General features: G+C 57.7%; 1 protein-coding gene across 18 annotated transcripts in view; it reads right to left on the minus strand.

Annotated features, from left to right (window-relative positions):
* The window catches only part of Camta1 (calmodulin binding transcription activator 1), a 767,538-nt gene that overhangs the window by 67,112 nt on the left and 681,498 nt on the right, over positions 1-18,928 (minus strand). For 17 of the 18 annotated variants that reach the window (XM_058572711.1, XM_058572707.1, XM_058572718.1 and 14 more), the window contains 3 exons: positions 16,366-18,212; positions 11,213-11,339; positions 5,835-5,969 (listed from right to left, as the gene is read on the minus strand). In XM_058572711.1, the coding sequence (XP_058428694.1) occupies positions 5,835-5,969; positions 11,213-11,339; positions 16,366-18,212 (2,109 nt within the window). Of the gene's footprint in view, positions 1-3,447; positions 3,577-5,834; positions 5,970-11,212; positions 11,340-16,365; positions 18,213-18,928 lie in introns of those variants that run through there. The other variant, XM_058572720.1, reaches the window with a different exon arrangement.

Consider the following 18,928-nt stretch of genomic DNA (forward strand, 5'->3'; position numbering starts at 1 on the left):
CCAAGGTGACCCATTCTGCTCCACACAGAGAGGCTCTACATGGATCCACTTGGTGGGACCCCAGTTGCAAACAGCAGGACGTCACCTCTCCTTGGTCCCTGGTTTGGTAGAAGCAGCTGGCTCCTTGGGGACCCGAATAGCTAAGATGCTTCTGACTGGATGCTGACAGGATTGCTACCCAAAACAGTGCCAAGGAGAGCACTCCAACAGAGCCTGGAGGTCCAAGCAGATGGACGCCCCTCCGACCAATGGTGCTGCGGTCCCCATGGAGAACAGAAGACTGGTGATGAGGAGGGAGGCTGTGACTGCAGCAAGACGCTGGCTGGGCTGGGGGGGGCGGGGGATGCTCCTCCTGCCACTCAACTTCAAGGCCCAAGTGTAAGACTGGCTCGAACCTCTTCTGCTCCTGCCACTTGTGTCCCTCAGGTCACTGCTACACATAGAAGCACCCAGAGGCCCAAGCACTAATTGGCTCATGTTTGTCCAGACCCCACTCCACATGGACTTCAGCAAGCTCTGGGCAGGGCTCCTGCTCACTTATTGCCCACCAGTCCCCTGGGACGGAGGGTCTCCAACTTCCTCAAAGTGCCCCTAGAGGCAGGAGAGGGTGAGCATGGTCTCTGTCATTCAAAGCCACTCTCCAAGTCAAGACAATTGGCTCATGCTGTCTTATCTTGTCTTCTTTTAAAAATTCTTGTGGATTTTGGATTCTATGCCATAAAACAAACTATATTTGTTTTAGTAAAACAATGGCATTTAAAATTATTCAATGGCTAAGTTACTTAACTCCCCCCTTCCCCATCAGCTGGGGAAAGAGATGCTTTTGGATTGTTCTCCATCTCTGCTTGCCCATGCCAGTCGTTTTCTGCGTCACGCAGTGGGCCTGGCTGAGGGTGACTGCAAGGGGGGCTGGGAGGGAGAAGAGGAAGAGGGCAGCCCAGGAGAAGCTGGCACACACTCATCAGAGTGCTACCCTGAGGAAAAGAAGTAACCAAATGCCTTCCACAGATAACTGGCCTCTCCCATTGTCCCTAGACTGCACCCAGGGTCTCTAGGTCAGTGTGTGGTCTCCGGCCCTGGTGGGTTGGGGTGGAGCTAGGAGCTGGCACACAGTGGGGAGGCCTGCAGAACTGCAGGCACATGTCAGGAACATGTTGCAGCTTGAAGGCAGAGCTGGGGCAGAACTGGGACCCACCCCTGCTGCCAATCTGCCATCTTATCACAGAGGCTGGGTCAAACCAGAAGGCCAAATGGGGAGGCCGAGTCTTGCCTTTCCTTCTCTCTGCCTCCCTAGACAGGGTCAAGGCTCTCAGTTTTCCCAAACACCCAACCCAGAGCCAATCTGCCCCAGAAGTCAGAGAATACCTTTCTATGCTCCTGGTGAGTGCGAGGGGCAGGCTATCTGCGACATCCAGCCTGCCCAGAGGTTGGCAAGGGAACTAGGTACCTGGAAATGCAGCTAAACCTGTCAGTCCCTGCTTTCCCCCTCTACCTGAGATGACAGGGTCCCTCCCAACTGGAGATCAACAGGCCTGCCCAGGTGACCAGCCCAGGATGCCCAGGAAAACTGCAACCTCAGTGAACTCACTCCGTGGCTCACTCCCATCCTCTCACCCGGGCAGTAGCTCTGCTGTCAGAGCAGCAATTGAAAATAGTCTAAGCATAAGCAGCTTAGTGGGGTTCCAGGAAGGGGATGAGTAGGGTGGGGCTGGGGGGACCCTGAATCTTCTCAACCTGACCTTGGGGAGAATCAGATGGCTAAAAGAAGAGAAAGAACGGGGTACACAGAAGTTCCATTCACCTTCTCTTCCAGGGCAGGGGCCACTTAAAGGTGTTCCAATGCCCCTGACAAATGAGAACCTGCCCCACCCTCTCAGCTCCAGGGCTGCAGTGTTCTCTGCAAACACAGGCACAGACAAGACAGCCTAGACAGCCTGCACGCCAGCCCAGAGCTCCCCACAGCCTGACTGCTTGTATCCATAGGACACACTGCAGGTAGAAGTGACATTTCCCAGAGACCCCGGATCTAGGTTAACGCCCCTTTCCTGCCTACCTCCAGCCCAGAAGGTTCCCTTTGCAAGCCCAAATGTACCGCAAGCCTCCTCAGACCACCCTGGAGTGCCATACCTGGACCTCTGGAGGACAAATGATAAAAATGGCAGTTTCCAGAGAGACCTGACCACAGACAACTCCCCTTTCCCTACTCGCTGGCCCCTCTCCTGGGATATCTATTCTCTCTTGCTGATGCCTAATCAAGCTTCAGGTCTCACCAGGACCTCGCTCAGTAGGTGAAGCTTTTCTGGCCACTACCCTGGATTAATAAACTGGTTGGATGGGTCTCATCTGCACTCTATTTTTTTCATGCCTGCTTTCATACCATAAATATATAGCCTACCATGGTGCCGCCCTGTGCTAGGGAATTGGGGTTCTGGAAAGGGTGGCCTGTGGCCACCGGAGGTCACCAAAAAGGTTGGGGAAACCCCCTTAGGTCTGGTGGAGGCGCTGCAGCCCTCATATCCAGAGGGCCGCACTCCCACACCAACACCTCCTCCTGGTTCTACCGTCTCCCCCATTTCTATGCCCGGTCTTTTCCCGATGGCTGCGCCCCAGCTGAGGTTTTGGGAACGTGTGTGGAAGGGGGGTCACGGTGCTGCGTCCCCTCCTCTGGCAAGATTGTTCGACACCAGCTAGGTGGGGCTGCACAAACAAAAGCTGTGCCTCAGGGACAAAGGCTGAAGGCTGGGGACAAAGACTGCAGGCTGGGACAAAGACTGCGCTCAGCTGCTGCATGCGCATGCGCGTGCGCGTGGGTCCGCTGCGTTCCAGGCCGCAGACCCCCCACCAGCCTTTAGTCTAGCAAACAAATCCATTGTTTAAATCCTACGAAGGTAGAAATTCTCGTCCCCAAACAGTCTCCGCTCTGGGGTGGGGGAGGGGCGGAGAGCGCTCCGGGGATTCGGGAGGGCGACGCAAGAGGAGGAGTGGGGGCAGGCTCCCAGCCCGCGGGGCTGCGCCTCACGGTCCCGGCTCGGAGCGCCAGGGAAGGGCCGCGTGCCTCTAAATAGCCGCGGTCCTGCTGCAGCGGGGGGGCGGGCACCCCAGAGCCCCGCGGGACCCGCGCAGCCTTTCCGCGAAGGGCCCCGCATTGCGGCCGCGCTCCGGGCGGGCGTGTGTGTGCGCGGGCGCGCGTGTGTGTATGTGTGTGCACGCGCGCCGCCGGCCGCTGTGTCCCACTTTGCTCAGCGCTGCAGTCCCCTCGCCCCCACCCTTTCCAGCACCACTCCTCCCTCGCTGCTGCACACACGTCTCGCTTCCTGGCGAGCTCTAAAGGAGAATGTGCCCAGTAGCCGTGGGGGCGGGAGGGACTGAGCCAGGGAGCTGCAGAGACGGGAGGGAGGGCTGGGGAGAGGGGAGAGGGGAGAGAGGAGAGGGGAGAGAGAGGCTTACCACTGCCCGGCCACTGCAGCATCTGCCCCGACACAAAGTTCAATGCCAGGCCAAGAGGTTGGCCAGAGACCCGAGACCCTCGCCCTCCTGCTAGCTGTCCCTTTTGCGCTGGAACAGATTAGCCCCTGGCGCTGAGGCTGCGGCGCTGCTCCCCTCCCCCACCGACAGTCAGGCTAGAGATAAGCTGGGAGAAATGGTCCTAGGGTGGGTAAGTCACTTGTATTCATTTAGGGGAAAAAGAATAATGAGGGAAGCTCCACCCCCAGCCAGGTGGGGTCTCAGTTTCTCCACCCCCCTCCTCCTCCCCCTCTCGCTGCTGGAAAGGGCACCTGGCTAAGACCAAAGGGAAAGGGAAGAACACTGCCCCAGGAGCCTGGAACTGCTCTCTGCAGGGCAGCTGGGCCACAGTGGCTGGCTGGCTATCTCTCCTGAGCCAGGCTGGCCCCATCTACTTCAGCAGAGTCCCTTGAGCTCCAGACCACACGGAGCTACAGTTCTAACTGCACCCTGACTGGTGGCAACACAAAGCCCGTGGTGCTCAGATGCCAAAGCCTTGTTGCCTACCATCTCTCCTGTGCAACTTGCCAGGGGCCTGGGGCATACAAAGGTCAGAGCTCAAAGTGCTGGTAGAGGGGACTGCTGTGGAACAGATGTCAAGCTTGGCAGCAGTCTCATTCCCCAGGCCCCAGGACTGTGTTTGTCATGAGCAGTTAAGGCAGGTCCCCTTCACCAGTGACCTCTGGGTATGGCCGCCTCTCCAGACTTGCAGGGGCCAGTGGATGTTTCCTGTTCTCTGAGGCACTGGTTAGCAGAGACTAAGCTGTCTGATAAGGCTCCACCTCAAGGCAGGGCTCTACACGGGTCCCAACCTCCTTCAGTCCACCCTAGTAAGGCTGATTGGGTCACTCAGAGAGAGCCAGGCCTCTGCAGAGCTCCCTGCTCCATTCCCCATTTGTTCTGCAAAACTGAAACCGGATTTCCTGAACGGGAGCCCCTGGTCACCCTGCCCTTCTCTGTTACATACTGCAGGTCATCATCACAGCTCTGCTGGCTCCAGCCTCGGCCAGGGATGCTGCCAAGGCCAGCACGGTGCTCCCGGCAGCCATGCCAGGGTGCAGATGCCTGCTGACCCAAAACCACCTCTGGGAATAGCTCCTGAGGGTTCACTGACCAGAGTGGCTGCCAGGCACCCTGTCACCACTGGTATAGGGGCTGGGATAAGGTTGAGGTTTCCACACGGAGAGTCTAGAAAGCTGCCCAGGGTGTGCACAGACAGCCAGAAGCCAGGAGAAGGCAAAGGGGTGACTACGGGTAGGGGAGGGATACTTAGGGAACCCAGCCTTGTAGAGGGCCCAAGGTCAGCTAGCCAGGGCCCCAACACCTCAGGGCAGCTGAAGTCTCCTGCAGGGTAACTCACAGACTGCTGCCTGTATGGGGTGTCCCAACACTGAGATCTGTCCCCTGTGCAGAGGTCAGGCTGAGCTCACCCTCTCAACCCCCACCCCGCCCGCCAAGGGCTCTCCAGCTCTGGGGCTTCTGGGAAACAAGCCCAGGTAGAGGAGGGCAGCCTCTGACCCTGGAGTCCCCAGCCTGTCTTTGACAGCTTTTCTTTGTAGAGCCTCTGGTACTCCCGGGATCTGGGCAACCTCTCACCAACTCCACAGCCAAGGGTAGCAGCTCTGGGAGCCCTTGTCCCTCCTTGGCCAGCCGGCCCTGCCTCCTTCCCTGGAGCACAGTGGGGCTCCCTGCACCCTTTGGAACAATCATGGGCCTAGGTTTGTCTCAAAGGCTGTATTAGGGCAGAGGTGTAAGTAAAAGCAACCAAGGAGCAGGGGTCAATGAGTATGTGTGTGGGCGTGGTGGGGGTCGGGGGTGAGAGCTCCCAGAGGAAGGTTTGGCTAGCTGTCCTTAAACGGCAGACACACTCCACACACAGCCCAGCAGTCGTTCCGACCTGAGCTGCTGCCCCAGCCTTTTACACTGCTTCCTGCTCTAGGAGGTTTAGGTTTGATGATGCTTCGGGAACTCTCTTTGCTTCCAGAAGGAAAGGGGGAATAGCAGGTGCTTGGACTTGCTGCTAGGGGTCTGTCCAAAGAGGGTCCTTTTAGCTCCTGGGGTTTGTTTAGCCACTCAGATACCCCAGCAAGAGTGCCAGACACAGCTCACATACTTCTCTCAGGGAGACACCAAGTTGAAGATGTGGCCAGCAGATGGCCAGTTACGGGCTGCCGGGTGGCATAAACACTTGCAGCCTGACAGTGAAGACCCAGCTGATCCTCCCTTGGTGAACACTGACACCCCTTCCTGCCCCTCTCTGGGTGCTTGGATTTTTTCCTTTGCACTTCGTGTACTAGGGCCTGGCCAGGTGACCCGGATGCCATTCTTACCGTCCAGTGACAGCCAGTCGTGCTGGGAAGAAGGGAGTGTGGGCAGAGCCCGAGCTTTGTATTCAAACACCACCGAGTTGGAGATGATCTGGTTGTTGAAGGCAACTTGTAGGGTCACAAGACCCGTGTCATGGGCTGAAAGCGAAAGGCAGAGAGGTCAAGGTCAAGGGCACATGGGCAGCCATCAGCCTCCTCCCCACTAGCCTTCATCAGTTAATGTCCAGTTCCTTTTAACAGCAACCTGTGTCTACTTGTTCCTCAAGGAGCTTCTCTGGCCCCAGACTCAGCAGGTGCCTGGGATCCCTGTGAGGGCCATTGGCTCCCTGCTCCCTGATGACAGCAGAGGTGTGGGCTTGGTACAGCCTGGCTGAATGAGTGAGTGACACCTCCCCCTCTCCCTTGTCCCATCCATCCTAGGAAGGGTGCAGGCATTTGCTTTGGACTTTGTGCTGATTGCTCTCACTCTCTCCTACAAACTTGCCCTGGTTCTCCTAATGTGATATATTTTGAGAAGTTCTTCCATCTCCCTGCTGAAAGCAAGTGCTTCGGAGACACCTTTTACTCTGGTCCCAGCCAGTGTGGGATGCTGTGGACCCAGTGGGGTGCTGAGCTGGGGTGCTGGTATACAGCCTATACCTCCTTCCAATAGCCAGAGGGTGTGCTTTGGGTAGGCAGGGCCCTCATGGGTCTCATTAGCTACTCTGGCCCCAACACGAGGGCTCAGGAATACTGGATACATTGACCAAATGGATTAGATGTTCTCACTGGGAGGAAGTGGAAAGCCAGCCAGTGGTGGGGACCTGCTTCAGTTCTGGGATATCAGTATCTTGGAAGTTGGCCTAATGTGGCCCCCCTGGGCAATGGTGGGTGTGCGGGCCGCCCCACCTTGCTAGGCCTCATCCCCTGGTAGGAATCATGGTTATGTACTCTTTGCACTGCTTTTCCAAAGCCCAGATACTGACCTACAGGGCCTCCCCAGGACGGATTTCCAGGGAGGACACACGGGGATCACATTACTGTTTTGGGCTCTTGGTTTTCAGAAGCTCACAGGCACGAGGAAGCTGTCCAAGTCAGCTGCTCCTGGGGACAGGGTAGAGCTCTGGCTTCCCTCTGAGGACAACTGCAGATTCCACTTCCGATGGGAAAACCAGCTCATTGGCCTGTGGCCTCTGTCCAGCCCAGGTGAATATAGTGAGGTGGTGGTCATCTCGCTACTGTCCCCAGTACAGGCCTTGGTTATGTCGCTGTCCAAGAGTGACCAGTGGTTTTTCCCTGTGCTTCCCACCCTGGCTTGGCCCCTCGGCTCCTGGCCACACATGAACCAATGGGCTCCATGGCAGGGGGTCACAGGGGACCTCCCGCAGCATCTCTCTGGGCAGGGATCCCCAGCTAAGTCCAGAGACTCTTGTGGCTTTGACAGCATCCCTGGGCAGATCTCCAAGTTCGTGGTCACTCGCCTCCCCTGGAGATTTGCCTGGTTTACCAATAGGAAGGAAAGGCTGTCCACACAACTTCCCTCAGCTCTGCCTCGGCTGGCCTGGGCCCCTGGGCAGCTGGAGGCTTCTCTGGTGCCAAATGTCCCAGTGCAGGGCCTTCCACTGCGGCTCTTCCATCATCCTGGCACACGCACAATCTGCAGCGAAGCTGAGTGGTGGCGGCCTCCCGGGCATTCCTGCCTTCTCCAGAGATGCAGTGCAGAGGACCTGTCACAGCGCCCCAGGTGCCAGCCCTCACGGGGAGGCCTCCTGGACTTGCTCTCCCCCTGCCCACTCACGCAGTCCACCATCCATCGGGTTGTGGCTCCATCTCTGCTGCGTCTGCGTCTGGTTTCTTGCCTAGACCTGTGCACTGGCCTCCTGCTGAAGGCAGAGCTGGGGTGCCCGATCTCCCTGGAATGGGGTGTTCAGCAACGCCCTTTGGGAAGCCAGTGGGTGTGTTACCCAAGGGGGCCTCTTCCTAAGTCACTAAAGATTGTCCCTTTGCCCTCTTCCTCCCTAGGGTCCCTTCTCCCACACACCCAGAACCATCTTTAAAAGACATAATTTAGATCAAGCCACTCCCCTGCTTAACTAATAGCTTCCCATTGCAAGTGAAATTAAGTCAGACTCCTTCTTATTGGGTTGGGCATGGTCTGTCTTTGGTCCTTCCATCTCCTCCAGTGTTACCATGTTCGAGGCTTCCTGCCCCGTGAGCATTCCACAGCCAGACCTCTCCCTGCCTCGCCCTCTGCCTGGCTGGAGGCCCTCTCCTACCCTTCCCGTGACAGGCTTCACCTCATGCTTCCTCAGCCTCCTGGGCGATGGGCTTCATCATTCTCCAGAAGGATGCCAGGCTCCGGTCCAGATCTTCCCTTCTTCTCCCCCTGTGACTTCCTTCTCACTCCTTTCCCTGGTCATTTTCGTTATTTTCTGTCTCTCTGCAGCAGAATGTGAGCTCCCCAAAACTAGGACCCAGTCAATCCTGCTTTTTATGCCCAATGCCAAGGTCAGTGCCTGTCACCACATCTGGTCACTCAGTAACTCTCTGTTGAGTTTCTTCAAAACGTGTGCGTTCAGCTTGTTTGGAATCTCATCTTTTGCCTCTGATGACCTCCTGGGGACCCAGGGTAGGCTACCTGTCTCCTGAGCCTAATGGCCTCCTTCCCACAGTTTCACTCTTTGCTCAGTACCCTGACTCAGCAGCTTGCTCCTGACCCTAGAGGAGCCTTGGAGTCCTGCAGGAGATGAGTCCAGACCTGTGTCTCCTACAACCAGAGATGGTGTGGGATCTGCCTGGGCAGAACCCAGTCCTTGGTCAAGGTCTGCTTTACCTGGGCAGATGTATCAGGATGGTGGGCAGCAGCCAGCTGTGCTTCCAGTATGTCCTCCTCCTGCTCCATGCCCAGCCCCTAAGGTGGCCGGCCATGCTCACCAGCCAGAGTCCAGTGCGGCTCTGGCTCTAAGTGTTAATCCTTCAAGTTCAGCCCCCAGGGAGACTCAGAGATGACGTCCCCAAGCAGTCAGTGTCATCTACCAGGGCAGTGGTTGGTGTGTGTGACCCTGTCTTCCTTGGACGGGGTGTTCTTTGGGGTCGGGAGCCTGCTTGGGGTTGGGTCTTATTCCTGGCTTCATTCTATGCATCAACCCACTACACAGCAAGCAGAAGACACCCCAAAACTATTTGGCTAATGAGGAACTGGATGACAAGTGAATGGACACTTCTGGAACATGTTTCAAGTTGGCCCTCAAAACAGAGATGTGCAAGGTGGATCTCCTTCATGAGGTGAGCTATATAAAGTAGAATGGTGGTCGAGCAGAGGGTTCTACTCAGTCTCCTTTGAGTCTGTGGCTTCTGGCCTGAGATGCATTATGCCAGAAGATCTTGGATATCCAGGAGAGATGGTGGCCTGAGTTGAGACTCTGCCACCAGCTCTGGGGATGCAGAAGTGCCAAGGGGCCAGAATTGCCTGTTGAGGCCAGAACATCCCTGGTTCCCGCCCTTCACTCTCTTTTGGGAAGGAAGAACAAAGGCCTCACTAATGGGCATCTTCTTGAATTGAGCACCTGAGCCAGGTGCTTCCTGACCCCTCTCTCATGTAATGTTCTCTCACCCATCTCAGGTGGGTTTTAAAGATGTAGAAATTGGGTAGCAGAGAGGCCAACCTCCAAGTTAGTCACCCAGATCGTATCTAGTTGTCTGGGATGTACCCAGATGTCGCTGACTCCAGCCCCCAGGGTTCTCTAGGTCCTGACCTGGGACATCATCTAAAGAGCACATAAATGACAGTTTATTTATTCTTTTGGAGGGGCCTGGTAACTGAGGACAGGCAAGATCTGGATCTTTAGCCAGGCAAGAACCAGGTACAGGAAGTGGCGTCTATTTATAGGTCAGGCCAGTCCCCTCCAGCAGCAGGGGTCAGTGAACGTTCATAACATGCTGCCTTCTCTGCTGCACTGTCAGGACAACCCGCCCAGGGCTGGCATCCAGGATGGTACTATCCAGGCCCAGCAGGGCTGCTGAGAGTCCTTGGGAGCCAGGCTGATGGGGGCAGCAGGTGGAGGCCACCATGAGCATCAGCTTGGGATGTGTGGGGAGACAGAGGTGCTGAAAGAGGTTCAGCCAGAGGCTGGGAGGTGAGGCCAGCCTCTGCAGCAGGGGCAATCTGCTCTGTGGGCTGCAAGGTCAGACTGAGAGAAGAGAAAGAAGAGGGCTCAGTGTGAGCTCAGGAGCCTTGTGCTGGGGGACACAGCAGAGAAGCAGACACCAGGGCAGCTAAGGCACAAGTTGAACCATCCCAGGTGGAATCTGGGGGACAAGCCAGCTCCGCTCCTGCTGGAGCCCCCACTCCTCTCCCCACCCAACCCTCTACTGGAAGCTCCATGGCTTCAGATGACAAGGGGTGGACCCTCTGCCCTTCATTATCCCTGCCTCCTCATTCTGCTTCTTCTGTTCACTCTCCTGGGTGAACACAGAGATCCTCCCAAACCCAGCCCAGGGAAGAGAAAACTAGGGCTTTCGAAATGACCTTCAAACTTCCAGAGACTCAGTCTTTCCTTCACGGACTTTCATTGCCCTTTTGGGTTAGGCCAGGCACTTCTGCTGGCCCTGAGGACAATGGTGATCAGGAGAGACACAGCCCCTGCCCTTGTGGAGCCTGCAGACTGGTGGGGAGGTAGAAAGGTCAGAAGTCAAGGGCAAGTTGACCAGACAAGACACCAAGCTAAGCAGATAATGAAGAAGCTTGGGTGAGGGCGGGGTCAGAGCCATGGGACGGCATGGAGTGGCTCCTGGCCAGCTTTCTTGGGGGCTCACTGAGGCTCTGAAATTAGAAGGACATAATGCATGTGCCTTCTCCTGGTGGATGCCGGATGGAACCCTCAAGGACTTTGTGCTCTTTATTCTTAGTGTAGCAGCCCAACCCCCACAGAGCCTACCTACTTCCAGAACATCTCTGTGCCTCAGACAACTGAGCCTGTTCACGCATGGTCTAGGCTCTCTGAGTTTCTGTTTGGCTTGGGCTGTGGCAGGCATGGGCACACCTTGCTGTGGGGGTAGCCTGTGGCCCACAAGCAGCTCCTGTCCAGCCCCTGGCTCCAGCTCCAGGTGATAATAGCTTCCTGCTGAGGCCAGTCCTGGGTACATCACCTGGCTTACTGGCTCCCGAAGTCATCTCCTTGTTATGTTTTCTTCAAGATTCCAGTTGAGCATATATGGTGTCACCATCCGATATGGGGTCCCCAAGTTCAAACCTTTGACATTATAATAGACTATCGGGGCCCACTTCTTCACAACTGAGGAAACCAGAGTAATGACATGACTTTCTCAAGGTCACCCTGAAGCCAACTTGAGTCCAACACTCTTGGCCCTTCCAAGCCCTCTGCTAGAGGTGTCCCTCTTACCTGGGCAGTAGCAGCGCAGCACCCCAGGCTGAATCAAGGATGCAGGCACTGAGATCTGGTCAAACAGGCAGCTGTAGTTATTGCTGGCTTCTTGCCACGGGCCTGTGATGAGGACCTTCACTCCTCCCTGAAGGGAACAGAGAGGGACCGGGATGGAGCAAGAGCCATAGAGGGATGCAGTTCCAACCAGGGAGGAGGGACGGGGCATGCTGCAAAAGGAAGGCGCCTGCAGCTGCTTGCTCAGCTGGGGGTCTGCTGGTTAAACGTGCAGATTCTCAGGTCACAGCCCCATGGAATCCAGGAACCCCTGACTTTTGAGAGGCATTGTTCCAGGACAAGGGCAAGAGCAGGGGGCCTGGAGCCGCCCTCCCCTGACCCCCAGGAGGTCCCAGCATCCAGTACACTGACCCTGTTCCGTGAAACTCAAAAGTTTCATGCAGTAGGGAGCAGAATGTTTTCAAGAATTTCCAGTCCACGATGCACCTGAGAACTTGTCAACCAAGGGCGTGGAGAAGGAAGCCGAGGGGACAGTGGGGACTTTGTGTCGTTCACTTGAGAGATGGAGGAACTCCGAGTTTTGAAAGCAGGTTTGAGTGTCTTAGTGTCACCCCAGGGGCCAGAGTTCTTGTGGGAAATTGAGGGGAGACCCAGGATCTCCAGGACAAGGTGGGATACAGCAAGGGGAGGGAGGGAGCAAGACCGCAGAAACAGGAAAACCGTTCAAAAGGCTCAGAGCTGGAGGGGCTCAGAGACTGACTACCCCGGGAACTCAGAGTTTGGGGCACGGAGCTGGGGCCTGAGCGCCACCAGCTCACAGTGTGCGAAGCCACGGCCCCGCACACGCAGGCAGACAGCCCCTGGCCGCGGCCACGCACTGCGCAGGCAGGCACGACCCTGCAGCCTGGCTGGGAGAGGCCTCGGATGACTTTCCCCAGCGACAGGCGAGTGATCCGGCCCCCAGGGACCCCAGGGCGCAGGGCTGGGGAGCCTGGGGAAGCCTCGGTGCTCCCTGACCTCCTGTTGGGGCCAGCCGGGGTTGCCGCAGAGCCAGGAGAGTGGCCTCCCGTCCCGGTGCAGGGCAGACCTGCTTCAGGGCCGTTGTTCCCGGCAGTGATTCATAGCACCTCCTCACTACCCAGCCCCGGAGGACGAGGCGCTATAGGTCCCCTACTTACGGCTTAGCCGAGAAGAGGGGCTGGTCACTCAAGGTGGAGGGAGGCTCTCCCCGGGGGTGCAGAGGGCGGGGGCGCAGGCCTCTGGCTCTCCTGACTAACCTTGGGTGGACCCACCCCAGAGGCTCATCCACCCCACCCCCAAACAAGTAAACACCTTTCCCCGCAGGGGGGCGGAGAGTGGCTGGTCAGGGCGGAGTGCGCCACCTGGTGTCCAGGCTGGAGAAGGCTGAGAGGCCAGGAGGCGGCGGCAGGGCGAACAGGGGTGGCCTGAACCCTTTTCCCCACCACTCCAGGACGGGGCGAGCTCTCCCCGCTGCTGCCCGGGCCAGCCAGACACTCTCTCCTGTTCTGTCACTCATTCTTGCCTGGTATCTCCTTGGCCTTGACCGTCCCTGTCCCTGTCCCAGCCTCCACACGGATCTTGTTGCCCAGGCCCCCACCTCATTGTTGGTGGAGCACAGAGCTGGCCCAGGGGTGGCCACAGATCAGGAGCAGCTGGAGGCCTTTCCAAGGAGGAGGGGCCTCCCTGGAGCCGGGCAGAAGAGACCTGCTCTCAGGGCTGGAAGGGGTTCATGCCCCTTGCTCCTGGTTGTGCCTTCCTCTGGGCTGTGCTGGCTTTGAAGAGGTCACTTCACCAACAGGCAGCTAAACTTTGGGGGCAGTGGAGGGGGCTCAGGACTGAGACTCAGAAGCAGAAGGTCTATCCCTGCCCCTCAATAGCTGGGTGTCCTCAGGCAAGTGGCTTAGCCACTCTGGGTGGCATTTTACCCTTTGGGGCCATTCTGGCCCTGACATTCCTTGGTTTTGATATATGGCTCCATAGGAAGAGTTGGAGCTTGAAGTTGTGGGGCAGGGTCCCAGGAGTGCATGCCCGGGGTGGGGGTGGGGGTGTTCGAGAAGCACCAGAAGGCCATCTCAGGGAACTACCCCCCTAAATTCTGGAGGTGCAAGAGCAGTGGTTTCAAAAGGCCAGAGACAGTTACCATGGAAAAAGGAAGAAGAAGGGAAAAAAAAAAGATAACCCCCATCTGCAGCTGCTAGCATGACGCTGGGGCTGTTGCCGGGAACAAAGAACTGCAGAAATTACTGGAGAACATCAGGACCTTCTCCATGGAAACTGCCGCAGGGCGCCTCAGCATCCAGCCGTTCAGGGGATGGTTCCCATAGCAACCGCTAGCCTCCTGGTGTTGAATGGTGTGATGAGCCTGCCCTAGGGCTCTCATTGCCGCATCTTCTGCCTAGTGCGTCAAGAGTCAGTGGTGGGAGGTGACGCAGGAGGGCTGGGTGGGGAGGGAGCAGTAGATGCCATCTGAGGCCTCCGTGACCTGGGAGTCCTGAGATAAAGGACTCGGGTTTCTGATGCCAATGGGGTTGACACTGGGGCACAGGGGCAGTGCTGTGGGGGTGGGGGAGTGAGAGAGTGTGTGTTGGGACGCAGCTGCAGCTGGCAGTGGGCAGAGAATAGGAGAAATGGGAGCAGTGCTGGGGAGGGAGGGACACCCAGAGAAGAGCCCAGCTGTGGCACTCCTGCTAGGTGTGTGCTGGGGAACCTTGCGGTTGGAGCTGGGTGGAGCAGGAAGGAACATTGAGTTCAGGACTAGGAAGAGCGGGCCCCAGAGACACGCCTTGCTGCAGAGCCCCCTCAGAGCTTGGCAGAGCCTGGCTGCAATGGGGCTCCGGACGCAGTCAGCGCCCACACAGCGTCTTTATTGGCTGTGGAAGGGGACAGGATGTGGGGTGAAGATGCAGGTGAGGGGGCTGTGAGGGGACTCAAATGTCAGGGGAGAAGGTGCTGTCTCTTTCTGAGTGGAGGACAGGGTGACCACTGCTGTTGGCCTGGAGCCAGTGTCCTGGTGGAAGAGCTTGGTGAAGAGCAAGTGGCCATCAGAGCTGCTGGCGGTCTCTGAGGCTTCACCACGTGGCCACTCTGGGGTCCTAGAGGGTCATTTTCCAAATCAAATGACTGCTTTTGTTTCTGGTTAACGGGAAGCATCAAGAGTTTCTGGAAAATCAGGGCTGGATGCTCTCGACTGCCACTCTTGGCCGTTCCTGGGGCGCCCTCGCGTGGTGAGCCACTGAACTGACTCTACAAGGTTCAGTTCAGGGATGTGCAGGTCGCTGAACAATGGAGGGACCAGGCCTGCTAACGCCCCTCTGGCCAGAGCTTGACAGGCCCAAGGAGGCTGGAGTGTGGCTGGATCCAGCTGGGGACCTGTGCTCACAGATCAGGGACTGGGGGAAGAGGAGACTGTCCCCTCCTGGCTCCTGCAAGGTGCGTGCTCCAGGGAGCCTGCAGACATCCTGAAGGCCAAATCTCCCAGGTCCTAGGACCTGGCTTGCCCAAGTCCACTCCTCTTAACTGTGAATTTATAAGGAAACTGAGGTCCAGAGAGTCAGGTCTCAAAGAGTCAGATCAGAGGACAGCTCGGTCTTCCCACCACACCCAGTCCTGGCCCTCCCTTCGGATCCCTGCAGATGCTCACTTGGGGGCAAGATGCCTGTTCAGCCTTTGGGTGGGAACCATGGTGGGCACAATGAAGATGCCATTGACCTCAGTGTCACTGACAAGGGCAGGGGGTCATAAGCGGGGTCACACTGAGCTGCACTAGGAGGAAGCTCTCACCAGGGGGTGGGACCAAATGGAGATGGACAGAAGAGGCAGGTGCTGTGCAGAATGAGTCTTCACACCAACACAGTGTGATATTCGTGCTCCAGTTTTATGTTTTTGTTTTTTAATGGTGTTGGGGATTGAACCCAGGGCCTTGTGCATAGTAGGCAAGCACTCTACCAACTGAGTTAGGTCCCCAGCCCCTAGTGCTCCAATTTTAGAGTCAGGGAGGCTGCTGCTGCTGATCACCAGATAGTAAGCGTGGAGCCAGGTCGAATTTAGACTGTCTGGCCCCAGCCCCATGCTCCTAACCACACACACACACACACACACACACACACACACACACACTTCGCTCTCCATTTTTTATAAATATGCTGCCTGGGCTGTCTAGACAGTGTGCTAAGGCTGGGCCCCTACCTGGGCTGCTGCCATCTCTCTCTGAGATGTGGGGGCCTTTCGATATAGATCTTCTTATTTTGGGTTTTCCAGAAGGGAAGAAGTGTGAGCCTCTCCCTTGATGTCCCCTGGCAGAAGCCCCCTCTATGGCATCTATGGAATGTGGCTATAGAACCAATGGAACTATGGGCAGCCACCTCAAGGGAGGAAGGGTCCGCTCCTGGCCCCAGGGCTGCTCTGCAGGCACCAGGCGAGCAGGCTGGAAGCCAGGGAGCACAGGCTGTGCACAGGGTATTTAGAACGAGCTGAGCCCCCTTCCTGTCCCATCCCACTTTAGAGAGAAAGCAAAGGTTTCTCCTTAAATACTTGTGCCACTGAGCCAAGACCTGGACTTTCCTGCAGTCCTATTCTTTGGAGCAGTGATTCTCAAACTCAGTCCCCAGAAATGGAGTCAGCTCTCTGGTGGGAAAAGAGGGCGCAGGTCGGAGTCTGGGTCTCTGACATATCTTTGACTTTGTAGACGTCACATGGATCTTGCAGGTGGGTATACTGAAGCTGGGCCCTCCCTTTCAATTTTGATGAGAGCTTTTTAGTTTGGTTGAGTGAAGCAAAGCAAGAGGAATGGGTACGAATGACCCAGATGACCTATGATGGTGACGTTTGAGTGCTTTAAAAGCAGACCTGGGCCCTTAAAAAAAAAAGAAAGAAAGAAAAGAAGATTTCTCTGGCTAGACTGCGATGGCACTTCACTTCCAAAGACTCCCCTGGTTTGAAAGCTACTTGTTCCAGGGAAGTTTGAGGACCACTTGCCGTGGGGACAGAGGGAGGGAACAGCTTTGTCTTTGTGGTCCAGAACTTCATCCAAGGGTGGCCACATGCAAGTGAACCTCCCTTGCCCTGTGTCCCCCCCCCCCAACTCCCAGGGCAGGTGGAGTGAGTGGCAGGAGGTGGCGGTAACAGCGACAGCTTACCTCTGGGTAAGACCACTCTGGGGAGTAGTCGGTCACCATGAACACCCGTCCACTCTGCTGCAGCATCCCCAGGGTGCCCTGGGCTGAGGCAGCTGAGACAACCTCAGCCACGTGCATGTAGGCCATGGTGCTGGCCCCGCCCTCGGCACTGCTCAGCTGCAGGCTGCCCTGCTGGGGGCTGCAGCAGGGGATGCACATCTCCGCCTGGGTGAAGGGGGCACGCGCCTCATCTTCTGACTGTGAGAGCGCTGCGCTGTCCCCCGACACCAGCTGGTGCCCGTAGATGGTGCCACTGCCCCCCTCCACAGAGATGAAGTCATTGATCAGGTCGGAGAACTGGTTGCTGAAGGAGATGTCAAAGTGGTCCAGGCTGAGCTCCATGTTGGAGGTGTTGCCGAGGCTGGGCTGGGCCACCGGGTAGAGTCCCTGCACCACGTTGCTCGGGAGGATGGGGACACCGCCAGCACTGCGGATCACCCCGTTGGTCTCAGGTTGCAAGTAGTGCTCTGAGCCACAGGCTTGCAGCTCCCCAGACTTGAGGAGGACCTCGCTCCCTTCAGCCGCCTGTGAGGTCTCCATGGTGACCTCCCCTTCCGAGGTCATGGCCTGGAAGTTGGCCTGGAACTGCATGAGGTGCAGGGAGGAAGTGGATTCTATCCGCGTCTCCACATGGCCGCTGCAAGAGCTGGTCTGGGACGAGGCCTCCGTTTTCACCGTGGGCATCACAAAGTTGCCCCCAGAGTCACTTAGGCTGCCGTGGGCGTTCTGCTCAATGGGGAGGGGCTTGCTGGCGTCCTGCAGGAAGAAGCTGGGGGAGGGGGTCTGGTGGATGTGGGGGCTGTGGCCTGTCTGGCTGAAGCTAGACGTATAGTCCTTGTTGGAGTCTATGGCACTGAAGTCCATCTGCTCAAGGGTGGTGCTGGGACTCAGACCGCCGCCCGACGGCAAGAGGCTGGAGCCCGCGGTCAGGGTGAGGGAGCTGGACGCTGCGGCTGCTGCGGAGGAGGAATAGGCCTCCTTGGCCATCTGCTGCTCGAAGGAGGTGTCCTCGGTCTTTATCTCCTTGGCGAGGACGCTGGTGAAGCCGAAGCTCCCCTCGGCGGGCGGCGAGTGCCGAATGTTGGTGCTAACCATCTCGGCTTTCAGGCCCCCGCCCCCATAGGTCTGGCCCTGCTTTGGGTTATTGAGGAAACAGTCGGGGTCAAAGTTCATGGTGGTCTCTGGAATCTTCCGGCCACCGTCGAGGGTGGTGGAGAGGACCAGCTCTTCAGACACATTGGTGGGCAGCATGGACAGGCTCTCCGAGCTGCCCGTGGTGGGGAAGGCGAACTTGTGGCCGTCGGAGCTCACAGCCAGGACGAGGCCCTGAGAGGCGTCGGGCGAGAGGAGGTGGTGGTTGGGGCCGGCGGTGGGGGACATGGTGTACACAGCCTCGTTGGTGACCTCTGACATAAACACTGTGGCGCTTTGGGACAAGCCCCCCATCACGGAGGCCACTGCCATGCCAGACACGCCTGTGACCACGGGGCTGTCCACCATGTCCGGGTCGCTGTTGAGCCCACTGCTGATGGACACCGGGGAGCTCTGGGTGGTGTCGGGGACCTCCACCTGGTTGGTGGAGGAGACCTCGGTGCTGTTCTGGTGCAGCAGGGCGGGCTTGGCCACCTTGCCGTTCCTCTTCTCCCGGCTGGAGCCCTTGCTGTGGCTGTGCTCCTGCTTGCCCTCCGACACATCGTTGTGCTGCACCTCCGCGTGGCCGCCGTAGCCCCCGGTCCGCGGCTCCACCTTGGGCGAGATGATGCGGTGTTTGGCACTGTTGCACTTGTGGTGCACGCTGCTGCCCGCTCCTGGAAGCACACGCACGCACACATGGAGAGAGTCAGCGGGGGCCTGTGGCAGGCCCTGCACCGAGCACTGGGGACCTGGCTAGGACCCCACTCAGGCCACGGACCCTGCCCCTGGACACTGGGGCCCTGGGCCCGCTTACCCTAGTCTTGGGGCCCTCCTGGGCTTACCGGGCCTTCCTCCAAAGACCAGAGGGCAAGATCTTTGCTGCTCTTTTCAAAGAGTAAGTGTCTGGCATGTGGGAAGCTGGGAAGCAGAGGTTGAGCATGCTGCCTCCAGGAAGGTCCTCTCAGCCACCAGAGAGAGGCACCTCTCACCCGCACGGGCTCTCACTGGAGAGAGGGGCTCAGCCCGGGGACGGTAGCTGCGTCCCTACCCCCACTCCAGCTTCTTACACTGTTTCTGGCTGTGCAATGCGGTGGCACGCCCTGGCCCTTTAGGTGCTCAATTAGGAGGCTTGCCCCCCTTGGGGACTAGAAGCCAGAGGCTGACGGGGAGGTGGAGAGAAGGTGTTCGCTCTGGGTGGCTCTCAGCTCCCAGGACCAAGGATGGTTTTGCCCCCTGCTCCAGAGGCAGAAAGTTACTTCAGGCTTTCCTCCCTGCCTTTCGGCTCAGCCCGGGTCTGTCCTCAGCTCTTTGGGGGACAAAAACCCTTCTAAGTCCTAAGCTAGAACACAGCCCCCTGCCTCCCCACCCCCCATCAGGCAGGAAAGAGCCC

This window comes from Marmota monax, unplaced genomic scaffold, assembly GCF_021218885.2.
Source record: "Marmota monax isolate L192 unplaced genomic scaffold, Marmota_monax_Labrador192_F-V1.1 WCK01_AAM20220418_F8-fsc00080, whole genome shotgun sequence".
Lineage (NCBI taxonomy): Eukaryota > Metazoa > Chordata > Mammalia > Rodentia > Sciuridae > Marmota > Marmota monax.